Source organism: Astyanax mexicanus, chromosome 13 (assembly GCF_023375975.1).
Source record: "Astyanax mexicanus isolate ESR-SI-001 chromosome 13, AstMex3_surface, whole genome shotgun sequence".
NCBI classification, from domain to species: domain Eukaryota; kingdom Metazoa; phylum Chordata; class Actinopteri; order Characiformes; family Acestrorhamphidae; genus Astyanax; species Astyanax mexicanus.
This window is the reverse complement of record NC_064420.1, coordinates 34776634-34799241: the sequence shown is the minus strand read 5'-3', so window position 1 is coordinate 34799241 and position 22608 is coordinate 34776634. Positions and strand designations below refer to the sequence as shown.

General features: G+C 38.9%; 3 protein-coding genes across 4 annotated transcripts; 2 read left to right on the top strand and 1 right to left on the bottom strand.

The window, feature by feature from the left end:
* Positions 1-991: 991 nt before the first annotated feature.
* b4galt3 (UDP-Gal:betaGlcNAc beta 1,4- galactosyltransferase, polypeptide 3) lies at positions 992-12217 on the top strand. Of its 2 annotated transcripts, none has more exons than XM_007249873.3 (8): positions 992-1681; positions 3132-3187; positions 3312-3842; positions 4245-4480; positions 5354-5544; positions 5644-5766; positions 7359-7463; positions 8087-12217. In XM_007249873.3, the coding sequence occupies exons 3-8, from the start codon at positions 3572-3574 to the stop codon at positions 8412-8414; spliced, it is 1254 nt and encodes a 417-aa protein (XP_007249935.1). In that variant the 5' UTR covers positions 992-1681; positions 3132-3187; positions 3312-3571; the 3' UTR covers positions 8415-12217. The 2 variants fall into 2 exon arrangements, with proteins under 2 accessions (XP_007249935.1, XP_007249933.1); XM_007249871.3 differs by having other exon boundaries at positions 3103-3187.
* A 656-nt stretch (positions 12218-12873) lies between these two features.
* On the bottom strand, positions 12874-15729 carry cfap126 (cilia and flagella associated protein 126). Its single transcript, XM_007249870.4, has 5 exons — positions 15568-15729; positions 14315-14377; positions 13802-13873; positions 13405-13617; positions 12874-13309 (listed from the first exon to the last, which is right to left on the bottom strand). Exons 1-5 carry the CDS (start codon positions 15592-15594, stop codon positions 13025-13027), a joined length of 660 nt encoding a protein of 219 aa, XP_007249932.2. The 5' UTR covers positions 15595-15729; the 3' UTR covers positions 12874-13024.
* A 152-nt stretch (positions 15730-15881) lies between these two features.
* ccnq (cyclin Q) lies at positions 15882-22180 on the top strand. The gene is made up of 5 exons (XM_007249869.4): positions 15882-16329; positions 18032-18215; positions 18316-18448; positions 19468-19686; positions 21267-22180. Exons 1-5 carry the CDS (start codon positions 16197-16199, stop codon positions 21354-21356), a joined length of 759 nt encoding a protein of 252 aa, XP_007249931.3. The 5' UTR covers positions 15882-16196; the 3' UTR covers positions 21357-22180.
* The last annotated feature ends 428 nt before the right edge of the window (positions 22181-22608 follow it).

Sequence of the window (22608 nt, the reverse complement as noted above, 5' to 3'; positions counted from 1 at the left end):
AGACCAAAATTCTAATGCCAATGCCATTTGACATGGAATACTGATGATGACTAACATGGATATCTTGTTGGTTTTAGGTTGTAATGTAAAATCATCAAATTCATCATCTTCTAAACATCATATGCCAACACCATGCTGACTTAAACTACCAACATTTAGGCGTGAGGTATGATGATCCACCATCTTTTAAACTGCATGATATTAATGTCCAAAGTTAAAGGCGGAAGTTGCTGATGCTGATACTGCTTTACATTTGCGCTTGATGCCAACACAATGTTGGTTTGAGACAGATATGTGACTTTAATTTCCAATCTGCACAATGCTGTTTTTATGTGAAGCTGATTTTCATTTTCACACACTACACCAAAGTTGTAGTGTTGGTTCACATTTATTATTTATATACATATACAGCTCTGGATAAAAATAATAATTATGTTTTTTCTTGATTTTACAAAATTGAAAACCTCTAAAATATAATTAAGAGAAAGATGGATGATCAGAAGCCAGCAAACCAAGCTGAACTGCTTGAATTTCTGCACCAGTAGTGGAATAAAGTTATCCAAAAGCAGTGTGTACGACTGTTGGAGGAGAACATGGCAAGATTATTTGAGGTCTGAAAGCTCTGCATCTTTTTTGTTATTTTAGCCATGTCTCATTTTCTGCAAATAAATGCTCTTAATTACAATATTTTTAATTTGAAATTTTGTCCGTAGTTTATAGGATATATATGCATGGGGAAGACTTATTAGGACATGGGAATGAGATAATAAATCATGGGGATGACTTATATGGCCAGGACTTTGAACTTCTATAGAACTCAAAAAGTTGTCCTCACAACGTAATCATGTAATTCTCACACCTCAATAAAATGTGGCCACCCAATTGTTTTTCTCCATGATGTCACCTTAGGGGATCCGTAGATTTCCAATTAGTGCAACATGTTTTTTTTTTTACTGTCTGTCCAACATTGGAGCTTGAATCAACATGAATCCAATATTCTTCCAACGTCAAAGAGACCTTTAGTAATACCTCCTGGGTAGTTAATGAGTCAAGTTTTCTAATTTATCTATTAGATGACATAGCCCAATAAAGAGCAAACTGAGAGTAGAAAGCTGTTAAAAAGCCGTACAATGTTTTTCCCAACCACTAGCTGCTGCTTGTTTACACCTATTTTGTAGCCTAAATCCTTCAGCACACAGTCAGCAGTGCTTTTCATTTTTTGGGTTGAGGGATTAAGACTGACTGACTCTTTAGCTCTTTAGCACTCGGACGGAGTTTGAGACCCTTTCAGTGCAGATAAACCCACCAGCAGGACCTTGTAGCGCTGTAGCAGAACAGCACACCCCGCTGTATCGCTCTGTTTGCGGCGCTGGTCGTGTTTCAGCTCTCTCGCTGTTTCTGCACCGGCCGGTTGTTTCTATAGCGCGCCCCGCCTCTCCATCATGGCCGCCAGCGCGAGCCGGAGCAGAGCGCCGGATGCGCGCGCCCCGTGAGAGCGCGAGCGAGATGGAGGCGCGTGTGGACGAGCGCGTTCGCCTTTCCGCTCGCTCCCAGCCCGACATGGCGGAATGACCGCTGGAAACGCCGGAATCACAGGCTTCATCCTCCAGCCGAGGCCCGACCGAGCAGCAGCGGAGCCTGGGGATGGATTTCAGACCGCGCTGTGAGAGAGAGACTGAGGGTGAGTTATAGAGAACCTGTTTAAAATGCGTGAAAAAAATCGAGTAAATTGAGTTTACACTACTCTGAAAGATCATATAGCAGATCTGTGTTTGTTATATAGTGTCATTACAATCATAATCATTATGTTGTTTGAACCATTAATCGTAGCTGCTATTACTATTTAGCCTGCTGCTGGTGATGGTGGTGTGGATGCTGGTAGTGTATGGTGCTGCCTGTGTTGGTGGTGGTGTGTATGCTGGTGGTGATGGTGTTGGTGGATGCTGGTATTGGTGCCAATGGTGTTGGTGTGCTGAGGTTGGTGCTAATGGTGTTGGTGTTGATGCTGGTGGGGATGGTGTTGGTGGATGCTGGTATTGGTGCCAATGGTGTTGGTGTGAATGCTGGTGGGGATGGTGTTAGTGGATGTTGGTGTTGGTGATGCTGGTGCTGATGGTGTGGATGGTGCTGATGGTGTTGTTGTGGTTGCTGGTGGTGGTGTTGGTGGTGTGGATGGTGCTGATGCTGTGGATGTTGGTGGTGTAAGTGGTTTGGATGGTGTTGTTGTGGATGCTGGTGGTGATGGTGGTGTGGATGGTGGTGATGGTGTTGTTGATGCTAGTGGTGATGGTGTTGGTGGTGTGGATGCTCGTGATGATGGTTTTGGTGGTGTGGATGGTGCTAATGGTGTTGGTGGTGTGGATGCTGGTGGTGATGGTGTTGGTGGTGTGGATAGTGTTGGTGTGATTGCTGGTGGTGTGGATGGTGCAAATGGTGTTGGTGGTGTAGATGCTGGTGTTGTATGGTGCTGCTTGTGTTGGTGGTGGTGTGGATAGTGTTGGTGTGGATGCTGGTGGTGTGGATGGTGCTGGTGGTGGTGTTGTGGATAGTGTTGGTGTGAATGCTGGTGGTGTGGATGGTGCTGGTGGTGGTGGTGTGGGACTGGTGATTATGGTCACGTGGTCTGAAATGTGGTCAACATTTTTATTTACTCCAAACTCCAAAACTCACCTTCCCAGTTCTGCTTGCTAAAATTGTTTTTTTATTGGGCAGTAATCAAATGGGTGAAAAATAATGGTTGTCAAATTCTGTGAAACTGATTCCAAAAAAACATAATTCCTGGTATTTGTGTATTTAGGAGTACTTCATCCTCTTTAGTAACACAGATGGCGTGAGGTATATTGAGTATCGCAGAGTCACAGTATCGTGATATAATTTTCGTGGGCAACGTATCGTGATTATTCGTGATAATAGATCCCGTGTAATTCCCACCAATACTCAAAAAATGTATATTTTTTAAATATGTTTTAAGACTTTGGCATGGCAGAGAGGTACATATAGGGTGTTGTTGTAAAGCTATGCTCCATACAAAAAAATGCAGAAAAATCCCCTTTCATATCGATAAGCTAGTATTAGAGTTTGTTTGTTTGTATGTTTTCTCAGGCTAAAGAGTGTTCTGTTGTGTGAAACAGGAAGAAGAGTGTGAACAATGTGATTTGTGTGGCCTCTATTCCAGTGAAAAGCACAGGTATTGTGTTGTTCTGCATCACTGCTTAGAATATTGGAAGAGCTGCACAGCAACAGTAAATATGTTACACCTCAGAGCTAATTTACACTGCCTTATTGCCTGTGTTGTTCCTTTTTTTTTGCAGTGGCCTGTGACCTGACATGACCATGCCACCCTTATACCCCAGCACACAACTGCCTTTTTATGTAACGCTATAGATGTTCCATTCAAAGCTAGCTTTACCATTCCTCATCACCCCTTTCCTTTCTCCTCCACCTCTCTTCCTTCCCACTCTCTCATCCTCATGCTTGTGACTCTACTGCCTTCTTTGCCTCACTCTACCTCTCCACCATTCACCTGTTCCACCTGCACTCCTGACACTTCTCCTCTGCACCCAGTGCCATAATGGTGTGTTGTGGTCGAGCGCTGGACTCTCCCTGTACTCTGGCTCTGTTGGTGGGCTTCCAGTTTGCGTTTGTGCTCTATTTCTCTCTGGGAGGTTTCCGTGGCCTCGTCTCTGTACTGGTCCACTCATCAGAGCCTGAGTTTGATTACTCTCGGCCTCATGACGTCTACACCAACCTTAGCCAGCTCAGTGCCCTCTTGCCTCCTCATCCAGACCCCACTGGAGCGAACATGCAGCTCAGAGAATGCCTGTTGCCCTCTCCACTTCTGGGTGAGTAATGTTTACTTTGCAGCTTTGCAGAAAAAGTATACTGGGGTAAGGTTTTAACTACAAGAACAACTGTTAAGCATGAGAGTGGTAGTAGCATTATGTTCTGGGACTGTTTTTCTGCCAGTGGAACTAGTGCATTGCACAAAAATTGAATATTCGAGAAGGACTGCATTAGATATGCCATTTTTTTGCTTGGATATTAAAATATTACACGTTCAATGAACATTTGTAATAATTAGTTATAGTTTTTTAGGTAACTGTTCATGTTTCAAAAGCAAGACATAGCACATTTAAGCTAAGTAAGGTATTCAGTTGCAAATTTTATGAAAACCAAATGTACAAGTGCAATAAACAAGTCTATTGTGACTGATGATTGACTGGCTTTCTGTTTCTGTGTGTTAGTGGGACCTGTATCTGTGCGCTTGTCCTCTCCCCCCTCCCTGGAGGAGATAAAAGAGAGGAACCCTCTGGTGATGCCAGGAGGCCATTACCGCCCACCTGACTGTGAGCCGAGGCACCATACGGCCATCGTGGTCCCCTACCGAAACAGGCAGAGCCATCTAAGAGCACTCCTCTACCATCTGCATCCCTTCCTGCAGAGACAGCAGATACACTACAGCATCTACATTGTACACCAGGTCTCTCCATTCTGCCCACATTCACAGTTAAATAAAGCCCATTACTTTTATTTACAGCCAAGACATGCTTGGTGTTAAAAGTTTGCTTTAGTTTCACACTTAAGGTACTAGGATAATGTAGCTAATTTGCAATGAAACCCAGTTTGTTTTGACAGTTACTGCTATATGCATATATTGAATATATGGTGCTAATATATCTGGTATAAATGTCCATTACTTGATCAATAAATTAGCTTTTTAGCTCCTGTATGAAAATGAAAGATAAACACTAGAAATGTATGGGTTACTTATCATTATTTGTGAAAATGACAGTAAATAATTGACAATGATGATAATTCTTTCTCACATAGTTTTATACATATACATTATTTAAAACCCTATTTTAGCCTTAGTGAGACACAGATTTCATATCCTAAAATTTTAGATTAAATTTAAATCAGACACATAACAAGTTTGTAGGCATGCAACATGAATGTAAACAGTCAGATCAGATTTCATTCGATTTAATTCGACTTCAGTTTGATTAGTTAATATAATCGACAGTGTTGATTATAAAAATGTGTTGTCTTCAAATGTTCATTGTCAACAGAACATGGCTTAAGGGGATTCCAGAAGTGTAGCAAACAAAATATATGCAAAGACAACATGCATAACATCTTAAGAGACTTAAGAGACAGATCCTTTTAAGTGACAAACACTTTTGTAAATGTGAACCATCAAAATTTAGTTTAGTTTACTTCAAAACATAATTTTTGTTTGAAAGTATATTCAAATTTAAGGAAAATTAGATTTCTATCCAAGATATTCCTTTAATGTTTATTTCAGTGAACCTGTTGTATATCTGTTGACTTTTTGAGATTTTTTAATGTTCAGTCAGGGAACGCAACATTTAATCGTGCTAAGCTACTGAATGTGGGGGTGCGCGAGGCTCTCAAGGAAGACTCCTGGAGTTGCATCTTCCTACATGATGTTGACCTGCTTCCTGAAAATGATCACAACACCTACACCTGCCACCCTCAGTACCCGACCCACCTCTCTGTGGCCATGGACAAGTTCAGATACAGGTAGCCTCATCTGGAAGAGTTCCTGTTGACATGTACTCAGTGAGGTACATACTGTGCCCAGTGTTTATCGCTGTGTCTCTTTTCTCATTGGTCCTGCAGACTGCCATACCCACAGTACTTTGGAGGGGTGTCTGCTGTCACTCCAGATCAGTACCTCAAAATGAACGGCTTCCCGAACCAGTACTGGGGCTGGGGAGGAGAGGACGATGACATTGCAACTAGGTGAATACACTATCCAAGCAGCCCTCTCAATGTGCACTTCAGAACCTTATAAGAAATGCATCGTATGAAATGAGTGTGTGAACATATTGCATGTTGTCTGTTGGTTGTCTTTTACCTCTCTTTCCATTCCGCTCTCACTGACCCTCTCATCACTGCATCTGTCCATCTGCATAGCCACTGAAGGGGTCAGTAAGTAAACTCATGAATCACCTGCACTGATGATGTTCAAGGCTTCAACTTTTGCTTCCCTTTAACATTGGGTTTAGCTTATGTAAATTAGATTTTCTAAACCCAGCCTTAGTAGATAATAGTTTGTTCTTTTTTTATATACCGAATTTTTCAGACTGTAAGGCACACCATCAATGAACATCTATTTTCTGGTCTTATTTTATACATAAGGTGCACTGGATAATAAGGCGCATTAAGCAACACTAGTAAGGATGCCTACATCGAAGTGAACAAGGGTGTTGCCATGTTTCCCTTCTAATGGCGAAGCTGGGGGAAGTGCCTAAGTAAATCTAACTGTAATTCTTAAAAAACACACATAGTAGCATAGCCAGCCGCAGTAAGCAGCGCTAACCAGTCATGGTAAGCAGCGCCAGCCAGCCCCGGTTAGCAGCGCTTGCCAGCCGCAGTTAGCAGCGCTAACTCCCTTATACTCTGTAATTCATCGGAGTACCTTTACTGCTCCTTACAACCTGACCGGTAGAATTCATACACACACTGGATTAAAAGGTGCTCTGACGTTTTTTGGGAAAATGAAAGGATTTTAGGCGCGCCTTATAGTCCGAAAAATACAGAACTTGAATGTGGGCTACAGAGTAACTTGTGTTAAAGAGTAAAGTTGAAGCTTTGCAACAGTTGCAACAGATTAGCACTGAGTTGTTCTACTCTAGAATCTTCTTGAGTTTCCTTCCCTCTTTTCTCTTTCCTTTGCCGTTGTTGTGGTCCTCTTATACAAAGATTTAAATTGTCAGCAAGATATGCTGCCTGTTCCGAATGGTCCAAGGCTTCTCAGTGCATGGTTGTTTATTCCTGTCATGGTGTTGGAAAACCAGTTGAGCGTAAGCCCCTGAAACCCAGTGTGAACAGATTATCTCAAACTGAGTTCAGAGAAGGGACTTTGCCAGCTGCCACATTGATTTCCTCTTAAATAGATTGTCCCAGCCCTATTTTGCCTGACCCAGATGACTCTGGTGGGGAGGACCCAGAGGCGAGAACCCAAAACTTTGGGTTTCTCTATCTTCTTTCACAGCTAGCAATGAGTTAGAAACGCTGTATCTTACTTTTTTCTGAAAAAAACACATGCAACAACTTTTACCAGATAATAAATGGTAAGAAATATTTGCATAATAGACGTTAGTATTGTAACTTTGTAGATCTGAAGTTGAGAGAATGCTTTTATTCCTGTAAACATTTTCCAAGCTGGGATTTCTTTGTTTTTCCTTATTCCTTAGGTAGGATATTACAGTTGTCCTCCTTTTGCTCTCTGTATTTCTCATTGAGTCATTCCATCCATTCTCTGGCATCATTTCTTCTCTCGTATTGGTCTTGCATCACTTTTCACCTTGGCGTTTGATCTGTCTCCTCAGGGTTCGTCTCTCTGGGATGAAGATAGTGCGCCCCCCAGTGGCCATTGGCCATTATAAGATGATTAAGCATAAAGGGGACCAGGGTAATGAGCAGAACCCCAGAAGGTAACCATGGATGTATAACTTTTATTACTGTTGCTGTACCTTGGTAGAGGTCTGTTGAACCTAAGATCCTGTTTACAGGGCCAAGCTTCTTAAAAATGTAAGTGTAAACATGCCCAAGGTGTATTTAAAACCGGTTTTGATTTTCTTAAGGTTTCTTGCTTTCGATTCGAGGGAGATTTTCCTTGTCAGTGGGAATTAAGTTTTGGGTGTTGTTTGATCCTTTGTCTTGCTCGCATTCGTCTGTAAAGCTGCTTTGCGATAACGTCAAAATATTTTATTTGATACAAATCTACTATTGTAAAATGACTGTTTTAGGATGTGGTCTGAGACTCATTTGAGACACGTTGTAGTAGTATAAATGCATCAGTTTCTCCAAAATGCATTCAACAAATGAAACTTCTCCTAGTACAACTTAAATACCAAACACATTTGTGTGGTCCATCCCACACAGAAATCAGATTTTAGCCTGACTAATGCATGTAGCTAAAATGTTATTACAAATAATCCAGATATGAGTCACACAAAGTGATCAGGTTTAAACAAGGACTACATGATATTGCAACGTTTGTGTTCTGTTAAATCTCCTCTTTTGATAAATTCTTGTCTAATTCTTTGATCAACAGGTTTGACCTGTTGAAGCGGACCAGGTTAAACTGGAGATCAGATGGTCTCAGCTCTCTGACCTATGAGCTTCTGTCCAAAGAGCTGGAGCCGCTGTACACCAACCTCTCTGTTAACATCGGAGAAGACCCTCACCCTCCCCCAAAAAAGGCTGAGCATCACAGAAAGGCCTCTCACCCAACAGCCAAACCCAATGTCAAGAGCAGTGAGTTGGGAAAAGTGGGTGTTCTCTCCCCTCGAACAAACAAACTGGAGCAGGCCCACCTGAAATTAGCCAACAGGAGCTCAGAGGTTGCGCAAAAAGCTGCTGTAAAACAGGAAGTTGGTTGAAGTCAAACACGCAGTCCAAAAAAACTACTGGCACAAGTACCACACGGCCATTTCTTGAATAGATGGTGGACTTATAACATGCAGGTTTGCTTCGTTTTCTGTTTTTAAAATCATGGAGCTTTGCAATGAGGCTTGCAGGTAAGCTAAGTCATTCCACTGAAGGCCCACCAACGGAGGGGGCGTTTAACCTTAATTTCTCTCTGAAGGACACTGATTTTTCGACACTGGCATGGTGACAGTGGCGCAGACCTGCTGAGGATTTGAGAGTGAGCCAAGCTTTTTGGAAATATTTCTGGAAGTGGCCTGTTTGTGTGCAGTTATAGTGCTATAGAAACACTTGCACCAGTGCTAGTCCCTGTGTGCTCGTTCAGCCAGCCTGCTGTCAGCTGCTAATCTTCACCCCACTGTGTGGGTTCGTCTCTGTGCCTTCTATTCGCTCAAGGACCAGTCTTTATCAGCGTCTTACTACATATGTTCTGGAATCCCAAGACAAACTCATTAGTTAGCACTGGTGTATCAGAGTAATACTAGAGCTTAATTTCTGATCCTCTTACTTCTTCTCATCAGCACAAAATGCTTTGTGATCTTGTGCTTGAGCAGACTGCTATCACTGTGGACCTGTTTTCGGTCTTGCTCGACAAATATTCGGTTTATCATGTTTTCAAAGGTTTGTGTTCTTGTTTTACAGCTAGCACCGACTCGGTTTTCCTTTGAGCTGCTCAAATCACTATTTATATTTTTGGTATGGAGTCTAATAGGGTATACTTGATTGAGTATGGTAATTGTATGGTGCCTCTGTTGGTTTTAGTGTTGGTTAGACAATCGGTGGGATAAGCAAGCAAGCTAGTTGACAAATCATACATCAAGTAGTCTAGGGTCACAGTCAGTTTTATCATTATAATTAAACACATTTGAATGGGTTATTTTAGGTTCATTATTTGTAAATGTTCTAATAATATAGCTATTAGGTCTTTTAAAGTCTTGAATTCATCAGCATTAAGTGGACTATTTTCATGGTAAGTTTGGTCATGGGAAACTGTTGCTATATTGCTATAATGCTAAGTAGTTCTGGGCCTTCGTGCATCAGCTGTATTAATTCTACAAGACTGCCTCCAGTGAACGTTTGCCATCCGCCAAACATGCAGATCATTTCATATTAGTGAAATATTGCAGGACTTAAAATTCTGTCTAATTACTTACCACATACAATTTTGTATCACTGCTTACTGGATGTGATATGTAGTCAAGTTGTTTTCTTCACTACAGGTACATTCCATTCTTATTTATGTAAGAATGAACAATATATATATTTTACTCCCCTAAAGACCTGCCAACAGTGAACATCATGCTGTATATGTGATTGGTGTTTGGAATGCTTCTGTTTGTCACCTAGGGTTGTGTTTCTCAAACTATCTCTCAGGAACCACCTGCTCTATCTTCATTAGGGACCTATAGTGTGGTAATTGAGCAGTGCAGTGTAAATGCTGTATGTGTTTTCACCATACACCGTATGTAACAGTGAACGCTCTGCTAGCTGGCTGCAGTGCAACCTTTAACAATCCCCCTCCAATCCCGTATGTCGTTGCTGTCCAAGCTGAAAAACAAGTACCAGTATCTCCAAAACAGCAATTTTACAGGAGAGAGAAAAACCTTCTAAACTTTAAATGGAAGTCAATGTAAAAAGAGTTAATTTCAGGTCATTTTGAAGTATTTCTATTGGTCTGTTCATCAAGAAATGTTGACACAGTGTAAGCGAGGTTTTTTTTTTTTTTCTTTTTTTCAAATTAATCGACAAAAATGGACATACTTGTTTTTCATTGGACAGCAACAATATGTTATTGGAACAGAAAAGAAAATATTCAATTACACATTATGTCATTTTACTTGTGTTTATTTCTTTTGTGTTCTGTCAGTCCCCCCCAATCTCTTTGCAAATAATACAAATTCTATGCGTTTTGGTGATAGTTAAAGGTGAAGATGAAGTGATTGCCAGCTGTTGGCAAATTGTTAGACAGAAAATACTAAATGTATTAAGCCATTATTGTTTGGTAATCGTGTTTTCCAATTTTTGATCTCGACAGACAGACATACGGCTTCAAGTATGGGATAGGTTTAGGTTGTCACACTGCCTCAATTTTTCTCTATGGTGCAAGCACAAACAAGATGGCAGCTTGCTTTTTGGCCATCTCTTGGCTTTAAAACGCCACAATGGGGAGCAACACGGAAGAACTGTCCACTCTTCTATATAAAGTCTATGGTTTCCCTGCACACACAACCAAAAACAGTTACATGCCACACTTTTCCATTTTACTCTGTTTTCAGTTGTTTCTAATCCAAATTTGAGTATCAATGAGAGACATTGGTGAGAATAGTAAAAGATAAAGAATAAAGAGAGATAAAATAGTATTATGAATCACACTCTACATGTTGCAGCAAATGAGAGAGAGGAGGAGAACAGTTGCCGTGTGGGATGCCACTTGAAGTGATTGATTATACCATCTATGCTCCAAGCAACTACGTGCACTAAACCAAGGTGGTTTGGTACTTGCCATTACAGCCATAATCTCTGTTTTTTGGTCCCTGAGAGCTGGTTTGAGAACCACTGATCTAGGGCATGAAAGACGTTGTTGATTACTTGTTGTGTTCACTAATATCACAAATGATTGTTTGAATGTATTTAATTCCACTATGTCTAAAGCGTTTTTCTCTTTCTGGAAGTGTATCTATTTTTTTTTTATTCTTTTGCTGATTGTGCACTGCCTACTCTTAAATCAGGGGAACGGCAGTGTAAAGACCTGCAAATATGTTTAACTTGCTGTTCATCAAGCCTCAAACAGTTTTCCTTAATGCCTTTACAGTCAAAATAATAAATAGTTAGACACAAGGATCATGAAGCTGATATTTATTCACAGTAGTCATTTGGACATGCTAAGGTACCATAAAAAAAAACAGTAGTATGAATTATATACATATATCTTGGCTTGCTAACTTGTATCTAAGGGACGTGTTTCCTGATAACATATTTGCAAGGTCCTAATATATTTACTGAATACAGTAGTTTTGTATGAGATATTTAGTAATGGTGATAATCTACTTTAAAACCTATGGATAGTATTTTAGTATGTTTCATTTCCAGTTTTTGACTTGACGCCGGTAACATAAAGGTGTAGTAACAATTTTGTAGTTTATAGAGATTCTGTTTTATTTATTAATTTATTTTTACATTTTCACATATCTAACTGCAGTGTATGAATTCATGTTCTCTGAAGTAAACTGCTGTGCTCTATAGGTAAATTCACACAAACCTTAATAATGGGTTTAAATTGTCAGTCCTAATTGACTCTTAGTTTGCAGTGAAGCCTCATGATTAGTATCGTAGTTTCTCATAAGTTAGAACTGAAAGTGACTGCTGCTGTATAGTAGAGAGCAAATTTCTCGTTTCTAGATCACTAGAACACACTCCAGACAACACACATCATGGTGTGAAGTAACTGCTTGACTGTACTCTCAGTAACAGACAGCTGAATTGAAATCCGTACTTTATCAAGGGTCCTTGAATGTGGATGCTAAGCCTGTGAGCTTGTGACTGACTTACAAGAACTGTCAGCACACCTCCAGTTCCCAGGAGCTACTGTGTCTGCTGGTAGCATTACAAAGTGACTCATTTTGCTTCCAAGCACTAAAAACGATTTACCGAAGACTAGTGAAACCAGCTGATGCTCTGTTCCTGAGAGACTACAGGCGTGCTAGTGCTTTATGTAAAACAGTTCCATTCAGCAGATAAATAAAGGAAGTTGAAAGGACATTGGACTTTCTGTCTTTATTGTTTTTCTTCTCTTTTTTCCTCCTGGTACGCCTGAAAATGTTTAGCATTTTTGTACGCAATGTGAAAATCACAGGTGTTAAATATCGAAATAAATATTTCATGCTGATATGTATCCTATGTTGCTGGCCTTAACTGCCAGGCTATGTTCAGACAGCAAGCAAATGGGATTACTTTCTTAAATCAGATCTGTTGAGATGACTGTCCGTGCTGTTATTTGCATGCGATCAGACCAGACATGCATGTGGTATCTGCATGAGATGCTGCTGTAACAATATAGGCACCAGTTGGCATGCTGATGGTGTGGTTTTCATATGCAGAAGCAGGAGAGATGGAGATGGATTGTGAGTGATGCAAAAGACATGTTGAAATCTAATTCCAGAGCATCCAGACTGAGACATCTCTACAGATCTAATTGTAAACTTATTCAAACCACCTCCAGATGTGTTTTGGATCCAATTTGCCAAAATTAGATGCAGTGTGGTTTCTGTCAGTCCAGACTATCAAAGATTGGACACTGGATACAATCTAGATATGACAAAAATCTGATTTGGGCTAACAGTCTGAACAAAGCCTCAGAGACTGACAATTAGACTTGTGGTGTAATTACCAGAGGAATCAAACTGACAGTGAAAATTAAGTTGCCAGTAAATACATTTATTAAGCATTTTAAGTTGTTCTTTGATGTGTAAATATTAAGTAACCACACCAGCCTTGCACACTTTAGTGCTTTCCCTGCCTTAAGACACCTCCTGCAACTCTGGAAGAGCTTGTAAATCAGCTCTCACTAGCCTGTTCTGCTGGTCTGGGATGCTGGTCTGGACTGAGCTTGGCTTGCCTGGCTCTGGGGTCTAGACCCAACATGGTGTTGCTGGGAAGTTGGTCTAGATTCAGCCTTGTTTTGCTTAGAGGCTGGTCTAGACTCAGCATGGCTCTGCTGGGTGGCTGGTCTAGACTGAACGTTACTGTGCGGCGTCAGGGGCTTCTCTGGCACCGGTTCTTGACCAGGATCTGGAGCAGGAGAGCTCACCGGATCCTGCTGCTCTTCATGCAGCTGATTCACACTGGCATTCTGAAACAATGAAGCTGGATTAGTAAGTGTTTGACAATAGTCCTCCACAGTAAAGGATTTACAGGATAAAAACAGGCTGGCACCCTGGCATCTACCTTATTGAGTGAAGTTCTGCTGGAGGCCCTGCTGCCCACATCTTCTTTATTGTACTTATTATCAGTAGCTGACTGGACCAGGCTCTGGGACAGAATCCAAGTCTTAAGGCGCTCCTGGCCCTCCTGTGAACGAGCTGTAGGGTTAATATGGACTGGAGGGATACGGCTCGGCAAGTCCCAGGTACCCTGAAAAGATGTCCAGGAGCTTCCGCGCTGGCAAACATGAATTAGGAAGAAAAGAGAATGCATTCATGTTGAAATGATGAATGGTCCAAGCAGTTGAAGTAAGAACAGTTATTAATCAAACTGTGGTGATTATGTACAATAGAAAGGTCTCAGTGTAGAACACTGTTCTTAGAGTAAATTTTGCATGAACAGGTGTTATTAAAATTTTTACCTTTACACCTGGAAGCAGGTGACCTCGATCTGTGGCTATAAAACCAGTGTGACCCTCTACTGCCGAGGGTCTCTGAAATTGTTGAAACCAAATAGGTGTTAGTTCACTAATGAATGGTCAAATGAGGTAAATTTTGCAACTTTGCCTCTGTACCACCTCAATATATTGGAAATGGAGTGATCAAGATGTGACTGAAATGTGCATTTCTGTATTAGTCCAAGAGGTTTAGCAAACAATATTGCATTGACAATTATGGAATTACACCCATTTTAACATTGTCCCGCCATTTTTCACCATGATATTCTATAAATAAACTTCAAAAATATAATGAATTCCTAAATTGTTAATACTATATTATTTTTGTAAAATTGAAGCAATTAAATTGACTTACATCTTGGCCGCTTCATTTCAATTCAAATTACTTATGGATATAAGTGTGTGAATGAATAAATGTCCTGTGCTGTCACTATGATAGCTGGAAAAAAACTTAAAAATAACTTTATCATAACTTACCTCTTTGAAGTGTTTTGGTATGGTCCAGCTCTGTAGTCTATGAGACTTAAACGCATTTTCATACTACCAAGAAAGTCAAAGAAATTACATAAATATTGATTCTTCCCAAATACAAATATGAACTAGGCCTGTCACAATAACCATTTTATAAATAATATATTTTCACAAACATAACTGTGCTAAACAATACCAGCTAATCAGCTCGTCCTTCTGTCCTGCCACCTCTAAACCCATGCATCACCCAGTGCCCCTTTCAAACTCCCCCTCCCCTCCCCTTTTTTAAGCGTTTATTTGTTTTATTGTTAATGATAAAGGCTTACAGCCAATAAAAAGATTTAAAAAATCAGTGTCTCCGAAAATTAGCAAGCGTGAAGTATGAGGTGCTGTAAGTATTTTCAGTAAACACTGCACTGACATTGGACTTGATGTAACACAGTGGACCAACACCAGCAGATGACATGACTGACCATCAGTAAATTTAGCATTTCATTTGGAAATCAAGAGAGCACAGTCTGGAGGATCAGTGGAGAGACACACAGTACAAGCTGCTTAAGGTCTAGTGTAAAGTTTACACAATCAGTGATGGTTTTGAGAGTCATGTCATCTCCTGGTTTTGGTCGACTGTGTTTTATCAAGTCCAATGCCAGTGCAGTGTGTTTCTGGAAAAATCTTACAACACTTCATGCTTCCCTCTGCTGACAGCTTTTATGGCAATGCGGATTTCATTTTCCAGCAGGACTTGGCACACTGCCCACACTGCCAAAAATAGTACCAATTGATCTTATATTATACACTGAGTTTTTGGTTTTAATTGGCTTTAAATCATAATCATCAACAATAAAAAAAATGCTTAAAATCGATTACTCTGTGTGTAATAGTTACATCTATATATATGAGTTTCACATTTTTAACTGAATTACTTAAATAAAGTAACTTTTTTTAATGATATTCTATGTTTTTGGGACGCACTAGTACATTAAACAACGAGAAAAAATCTCGTGCTATATATCCACAAGGCATTATTTTAATAATGTAACTAACATAATTAACTTAACGTTAACTAAGCTATAGCTAAGTAAGCAAAACATATAGCTAGAGGTCATGTAACCTAGCTACATAACTGCATTTTACATATAAACAGACATAAGTTGATAATGTAATTATCTTGACAGGCCTTGTATGATCTATAACATGTAGATAAATGGTGCGAAAAGCTGTGAGTCTGATGATAATTTAGCTAGATTAACAGTTACCTGATTAGCGGTATAACTGGACGACATCTTTTCGTTGTGTGTTTACAGCCGTTTCCTAGCAACCAGTATAACCTGACTGAGTCCCCACACAGTACTGTAGATACACTACAGCGAGTTTAAATAGTGTATAGGGCTTTTATATTCTAAATAGCGCTTCCAGGACCAGTAGATATTGCTGTGCGTTACATTAAAATAAATAAACCACAGTTTAGTTTTGTAATTATGCTAATTTAGGTGACCCTCCGGCCAGCAGTGGGCGGTACACACCGGGTCGGGTCTCTGCCACCGGTTTAAGGGAAAGAAGACTGCATGCTGCACACAGCTAGCACAGCTAACTACAGGAATAAATCTGTATTTTTATTATTATATTATATTATTATATAAGCGGTATTTCTGCACCACTATCCCTCAGCACGGGGCTGTTCCCGTGTAGCGAAATGAAAACCTAAGCGTATAAGCAGCTGAAGTTATTAAAGGGACTGGTGTTGGTTGGTTAACATTAGCTGGGTTAGCTCTGTTAGCTGTGAGAGTCTCAGTCTGGAGTCTGCACTCTGTGAGTGATGAATTAAACACGATTTAATTCAGAACATTTTAAATTGAATTGTATTAAATCCAGCGCTCAGGTGGAAATGCAGGCGCAGCGGTTCGCTCCTGTGGCCGAAAGCAGCCATTCTGAAGGACGCGGTGGAGCAGAGTCTGCAGCTTTGGTGGATAATAATACTAAAACACACTTCCGAGTCTGTCGCTTCATCATCGAGACAGGTAAAAGTTAACCCTAGTTTATGTTCATTGTAACTAACTGACTTAATAGTTAAAAAATAATTTAACGAACTGACTGACTGACTATCTAACTAACTATGTAAGTAAGTAAACAAATAGCTAAATAAAAAAAGCTGCTTTATACACACCTGGCAATGCAGAAGTAAAGGAGTTAAGGTAATGAGGTAATAGTATAATAAACTGATTGAAAATAGAGGTAACATATTGTTAAACTGAGGGTAAACATTTAGGTGTGAAATTATTATAGTCGGGAAACATTTATTATATAAAATACAAATAAAATAAAATAATTGTGACGGGTACCTTAATTTTCCTTAAATTAATAAAGTTCACATCCGACATTTCAATAAACATTGCTTAATTGAAAAAAAATGTATTAAAATGAAAAGGTACTGATTGTTAAACTGGGGAAACTTAGTATGATAGTTTGAGGTAAAATATTGTGTGACGGCAGATGAGGTAACATTTTTTAAACTGAGAAAAAATGCGTAGAGGTAACAGACTGTTTGTTAGGGAAAAGTTTTGAGGTAACAGGTTGTTAAACTGAGGGAAAATTTGAGGTAACAGGTTGTTAAACTGAGGGAAAATTTGAGGTAACAGGTTGTTAAACTGGGTATTTTTGAGGTAAATTATTATGTAACTGATGGGAAATTTTGAAGTAGCAAGTTGTTAAACTGGGAAAATATGTATTGGAGTAACAGACTGTTAAACATTTTTAATAAAACAAAAAAAACTTTAGGTAACTGACTGTTATATTAAAGGAAAACTTTAAGGTAACAGATAGGTACCATGAGGGGAATTTTTGAGTTAACATATGGCTAAACTAGGGGAAACTTTGAAGTAATAGATTGTTAAACTGATGGGAAACTTTAGGGTAACAGATTGTTAAAATGAGGGAAAATGTATTGAGGTAACAGACTAATAAAATTAACATTTTTGAGATAACAGATTGTTAAACTGGAGGAAATTGTATGAATGCACATGTTAAAGTAAAAAGAAAATTTAACATTGTTAAACTGAAGGAAATATTAGATTTTTTTTAATTGATTGTTGAATTATTTAAGTGTTCCAATAATTATTGTATTGGCTTGGTATTGGTATTGGTATATACTTTGTTTGTTACAAATGTAGTATGCCAAATAAAAATAGACATTTGACACTACTAGAGTTTCCCGTCATTTTTCTTCATCATGAGTTTGATAAGATTCGGTTTAAATATCAGAACATCTAATGTCATCTGATGCCAATAAAGCATACCACAGTTATCTGCTCATACCCATATAATACCATTACGGTAATTCTTGTTCATTAGTATTAGTTATTAGTTATATTAATTGTCCCTTCTCCTCTCAGCTCTTTTCAGTATTGCATTGGGGTACTACATATTATACCAGTGGTGGAGAACCAGAGCCAGATTCCAACACACTTTTTTTTTTTTTTTTTTTTTTTTTTCCCTCATTTTTTTTTTTTTTGCACCTTAACACAACTTATAAACCTGGCAGTCAGTTGATAGGTTAAATATGGTGTGCTAGAGCAGGGCAAAAGCACAAAACTGTGTAGATCAGGAATTTGGTCTTACAAGACTGACCTTCGCTGTCCTTGCATTATGCATTGCGTGGTTGGTACGGTTATACATAACAAGCGGTTCATGTAAGTGGTAATGTTTTTTTTTTTTTTCTTTCAGGAGTGAAGTTGGGCATGAGGTCAGTTCCTGTGGCCACAGCATGTTCTCTGTACCACAAGTTCTTCCAGTCAGCCACTCTAGACGTCTATGAGCCCTACTTAGTTGCCATGTCCTGCATATACCTTGCAGGCAAAGTGGAAGAACAGCACCTCAGGACAAGGGACATTATTAATGTGTGTCACAGGTAGGTGAGGACATCCTGTACAGTTACTTTTCTGAGCACATTATTATGTGTGTATTACATTTTTTTCCTCTCACTCCTGCATATTTTTTTTTACTCCCAGGTATTTCCACCCTGGAAGTGATCCGATGGAACTGAATGGCAAGTTCTGGGAACTGAGAGACAGTGTGGTGCAGTGTGAGCTCCTTATTCTCAGACAGCTCAACTTTCAAGTGTCCTTTGAGCATCCCCATAAGGTAAGGTACATTTAGTTTTAAGCAAGCCAAAAAGATATTTGGTCCCAAAAAGTTCTTATCTTTATAAAAATCATAGTAAAAAAAGTGAATATCTGATATTTTCAATATCACTCAACAACACTAACACATTCAACTTGAAAGCATCACCAAGTGTTTGTTTAAACTGATGATTAAAATACAGTATGGGTAGATTATGCATAGATTAAAGTTTGTGTTTTGTAAACTCTTATCTGTCCATAGCAATATGGTTCCAAGAATCTTTCAAAGTTCTAGTAGATTTCCTCTGATCCTAAATATAATTAACATGTTTCGGTGCCAAATGAACTGTTAGACATCTGCCAGTGTCAGTCACTATCATAACCACACAATGCACTGTCCACTGTGGGTGATGATGCCTTTTATGATGTTTCAGAGTTTGACCATTTTTTTACCCTATTTACAATTTATTTTTTTTCTTTTTCAGTTGAGTAGTCAGGATGGTAAACAAAGGTTTAATTTTTTTTTTAAGGTTTAAATTTCTACAATAAAAGTCTATCCATCCATTTTATTTGGCATTTCCTAATGCTTATGAACCCTCAACATGTTATCTTGTGCCATCAATTTATTATCATTCAACATATAACCCCCATGTCACCTGTTCATCTACAACTTTTCTACCTAGCATTGCTTGCTTCGTTTTTTAATAAGTATAGCAATTAGTTAATATATTGAGGCCACACGTATGCTTTCACTGTTTATTTTATAAGCACGGTGTTGCCTTGAAAACTCCACACATGTTAAATAACTGTGCATTATTAAATAAAAAAGATGTTTTTAAATAAAATCTTTTTGAAATAATATGACGGCATTCCCCCTTACCAATTGGTGTCTGCAATCAATATTTGTTAGCGACATTATCCTTGTAGCTGCTGTACAGAACTGAAGCACAAGTGTTTTTACTGGCACCAAACCTGACAGATTGACAGATGTTTTGCTGAACAATCACCTAAAGTGCCACTCTCCTCTGTATGTGGTGTTAGTACTTGCTGCACTATCTGCTGTCAGTGAGGAATCTGCTGAATCGACACGCCTGGTCTCGGACACCCATTGCAGAGACAGCCTGGGCCCTGCTTAAAGACAGCTACCACGGGCCGGTGTGTGTGCGCCATCGTCCCCAGCATCTCGCCCTCACTGCACTCTATCTCGCTCTGCACACGTACGGGGTGCAGGTCCCCAGAGGGGAAAGAGAATGGTGGCAGGTGAGGACATTCTTCATTCTGAATTTAGAGGATCTGAAAAGCAAGGAGTACCATGTCTGTGGTTTACAGGTTTCTTTTTATTGGTCATGAAAGAGTAGTTTGTTCTAATAGCTATTAAGGCACAATAGTTTCTTGGTACCTTTTTATAATACGAGCATATATAAAAAAAACATGCAGTATTAAATTCACTGTGGCATATGATTTATTACCACTGGCAACAATTTTGGCCAATTTTCTCCTCACTTTATAAAGGAACTAAAACCTTGTGTCGCTTATAATAGAGGCTAATGTGCTGAAAAATGCTGAAGTATTCCTTTAAGGCCATTTTTTAGTAATTGTATAAGGCAAGTCCTGCTGCTTAGCTGAGTCACACTGCTGTGATTCAGATTCCGAGGCAATACATGGCCTTTGCTTCTTTTTTTAAGAATGCATTTACCCATATTCTCATTGGTGTGCCCTTATCTTCTGCCTTCCTTTGATATGCAACATGCCAAGTAATCAGCCTTATGCAAGGTTGTGCAGAAGAATCAAGTGACTAGGATTGATGTGCACTGAAAGTGTATGCAGCAGCCCCTGCTCTTCCAGATTACTGTCACAACAGTAAGAAGTCCTGTCCAAACGTTATTAAGTTTCATGGAATAGTCGTCATAAATTTTAAATAAAGGATATTAAATAGGTCTGACATTTCAACAAACCATGTTTAAAATAAGTTTTTTTTTTTTTTTTTGTTACATTTGTTCACACACAACAATGTTTTGTATACATACAGTACCAGTCAAAAGTTTGGACACACCCATTCTCATTAAATGTTTTTTTCTTTATTTGTTATACTTTTCTACATTATAGATTCATATTGAAGACATCAAAAATGTGTTAAACTAGCTAAAATAGGTTTCATACTTTAGTTCTTAAAAGTAGCAACTATTTCTTTGATGCCAACTTGCTCACTCGGTTGGTATTATTCTCTCAGTTGGCTTCATAAAGTAGAATTTGGAATGGTGTTCGAGTGGCGGAGAGCTCTTGTTAACTGCTTTTCCTTAACTCTTTGCTCCCAGCTCCATGTAAGGTGTTTGTGAAGGCTAACTACCTAAATGCATATGTGTGTTCATAGTTAGTCTATAAAGTCTTTAATATTAATCTACAATGTAGTAAACAATGCAAATAAAGAACAAATGTATGTGTGCCCCAACGTTTGACTTGTGCTATACATTCCTGGTAAAATATTAATTTAGATTAATTGCTTTTTGGCTTTTCATACACAAAAATTAGTTTTTCTGTTCATTACTGAACTAAAGTATTACAAGTATCATCAATTAATATTTGTACATTCAGACTTTTTTTTTTATTTTTATTTTTATTTTTTATTAGTTACTGCTATATTGGGTTGCACCACATGATATTTTGACACTTTCCAGAAAAATGACAATTAACTGTTTTTTGTGAAAAGTTAAGGTGAGTACATATAAAAGAGAAGTACTACATAAAGTATATATGTCACAACTCAAAATAAAGCAGTCAGACAGCCATTACACCATTGATCCATACTTCCGTTTGACTCTCTAATTGCTTTTTATTTACAGGTTCTGTGTGAGGACATCACCAGGGCTCAGATTGAAAGCATAATGACTGAACTGCTGCATCTCTATGACTTGGAGGCCAAATGCACGTGAAGAAGAATAAACAACACAACAGGCCATAAAAAGCAAATGGCAACCAAATTTCAGTGTTTCTTCCTCGGAGAAACCCCTCTGAGACCGTTAAAGACCTTACAGACCATGGGACTAATACCCAAAATGGCTCTTCCTGATTAACTGATGATTAGGACTTCTGCAGCTGGATTTCAGCGTGGCTAATTAAGTTGTTAAAGTGGCTGTGCCAGTGTCTGTAGTGGACAGTGCTGTCAGGAAGATGTGAGGTAGGGCAGTGAAGGCTGGAGTGTGAGTCACCAGGTGACAGTCTGAAAAAGAGGCTTTAGCCACAGCACATCAATCAGCTCCCATGTGCATGCCCTACTTTCTTCTTCTTCTTCTTCTTCCTCTTCTCCTACCTTGTTCTATTTTCCCCAGGATAGAAAAGAGATAGAGGAAAAGAGAAATGAGAAAGTGTAGAAGGGAGAGAGAGAAAGAGAATGAAAGGAGAGATGTAACCGTGCCAACCGATCCCTAGAGCTGGACTACGACTCGAGGTAAAGCAGCCAAATCTGGGGCAGTGCTTTGATATTTTATAATTTAATTACTCTCTTCCTCTCCCATTAGAATGTATCCCTGTGGTTCCCTGAAGTTATGTTACAGTAAATTATGATTGTGTCAGACAAGATTGAGTTACATCAGACTCCAAATTGGCTCATTCATCTAAGTTCTGTTTCCTCTAACTCTGCTTGTGACCAGTTCAAAGCAACATATGTTCCGAGCTAAAAATATGTTCATGTACTGTATTTTTTTCCCCCATAAGTACCCTTTTTCCTTTGATTACCATTAAAGTTTTTTTAAGCTTAGATATTGTTTCTGTTGTTTTACCTGAATTTAAATACTAAATAAGCTGTTGGCTAGGCTTGGCTATACAAAGCACAGAAAATGTGTCCATTACTGGTTAAAAGGGAATTTCGAACTTTAGTTTAAAAAAATAATTAACTTAAGGATGACAGTAATTCACAGTCATGTACTAAAGAGATTCTAAGACAGCAACTAAAATTATATGCAAAAGACCCCTTATTTTATCACCACAATGAAAAAAACACTAAATTAAATGTTGAAATAGTAATCAATACTAATGCTAAGTACCCGGAGTCCATTTAATTATCAAGAAAATTTTAGCTACAGTTTTTTTTACAGTTAAAAAATGTGACCTCCCACATTGCTATAATATTTAGCTATAAAGAATACATTTATATATTGATATTGAAAGTTAGCTATAGATAGCTAC

Coding starts and splice junctions, on each gene's coding strand:
- b4galt3 (XM_007249873.3), top strand. CDS start 3,572: ATGGTGTGTTGTGGTCGAGCGCTGGACTCTCCCTGTACTCTGGCTCTG. Junction 3,843..4,244: donor GTTGCCCTCTCCACTTCTGG/GTGAGTAATGTT, acceptor TCTGTGTGTTAG/TGGGACCTGTATCTGTGCGC. Junction 7,464..8,086: donor AATGAGCAGAACCCCAGAAG/GTAACCATGGAT, acceptor TTTGATCAACAG/GTTTGACCTGTTGAAGCGGA.
- cfap126 (XM_007249870.4), bottom strand. CDS start 15,594: ATGTCGTCCAGTTATACCGCTAATCAG. Junction 14,378..15,567: donor CCAGTTATACCGCTAATCAG/GTAACTGTTAAT, acceptor CTTTCTTGGTAG/TATGAAAATGCGTTTAAGTC. Junction 13,874..14,314: donor TACCAAAACACTTCAAAGAG/GTAAGTTATGAT, acceptor CAACAATTTCAG/AGACCCTCGGCAGTAGAGGG.
- ccnq (XM_007249869.4), top strand. CDS start 16,197: ATGCAGGCGCAGCGGTTCGCTCCTGTGGCCGAAAGCAGCCATTCTGAA. Junction 18,216..18,315: donor ATTATTAATGTGTGTCACAG/GTAGGTGAGGAC, acceptor TTTTACTCCCAG/GTATTTCCACCCTGGAAGTG. Junction 19,687..21,266: donor GGGAAAGAGAATGGTGGCAG/GTGAGGACATTC, acceptor TTTTATTTACAG/GTTCTGTGTGAGGACATCAC.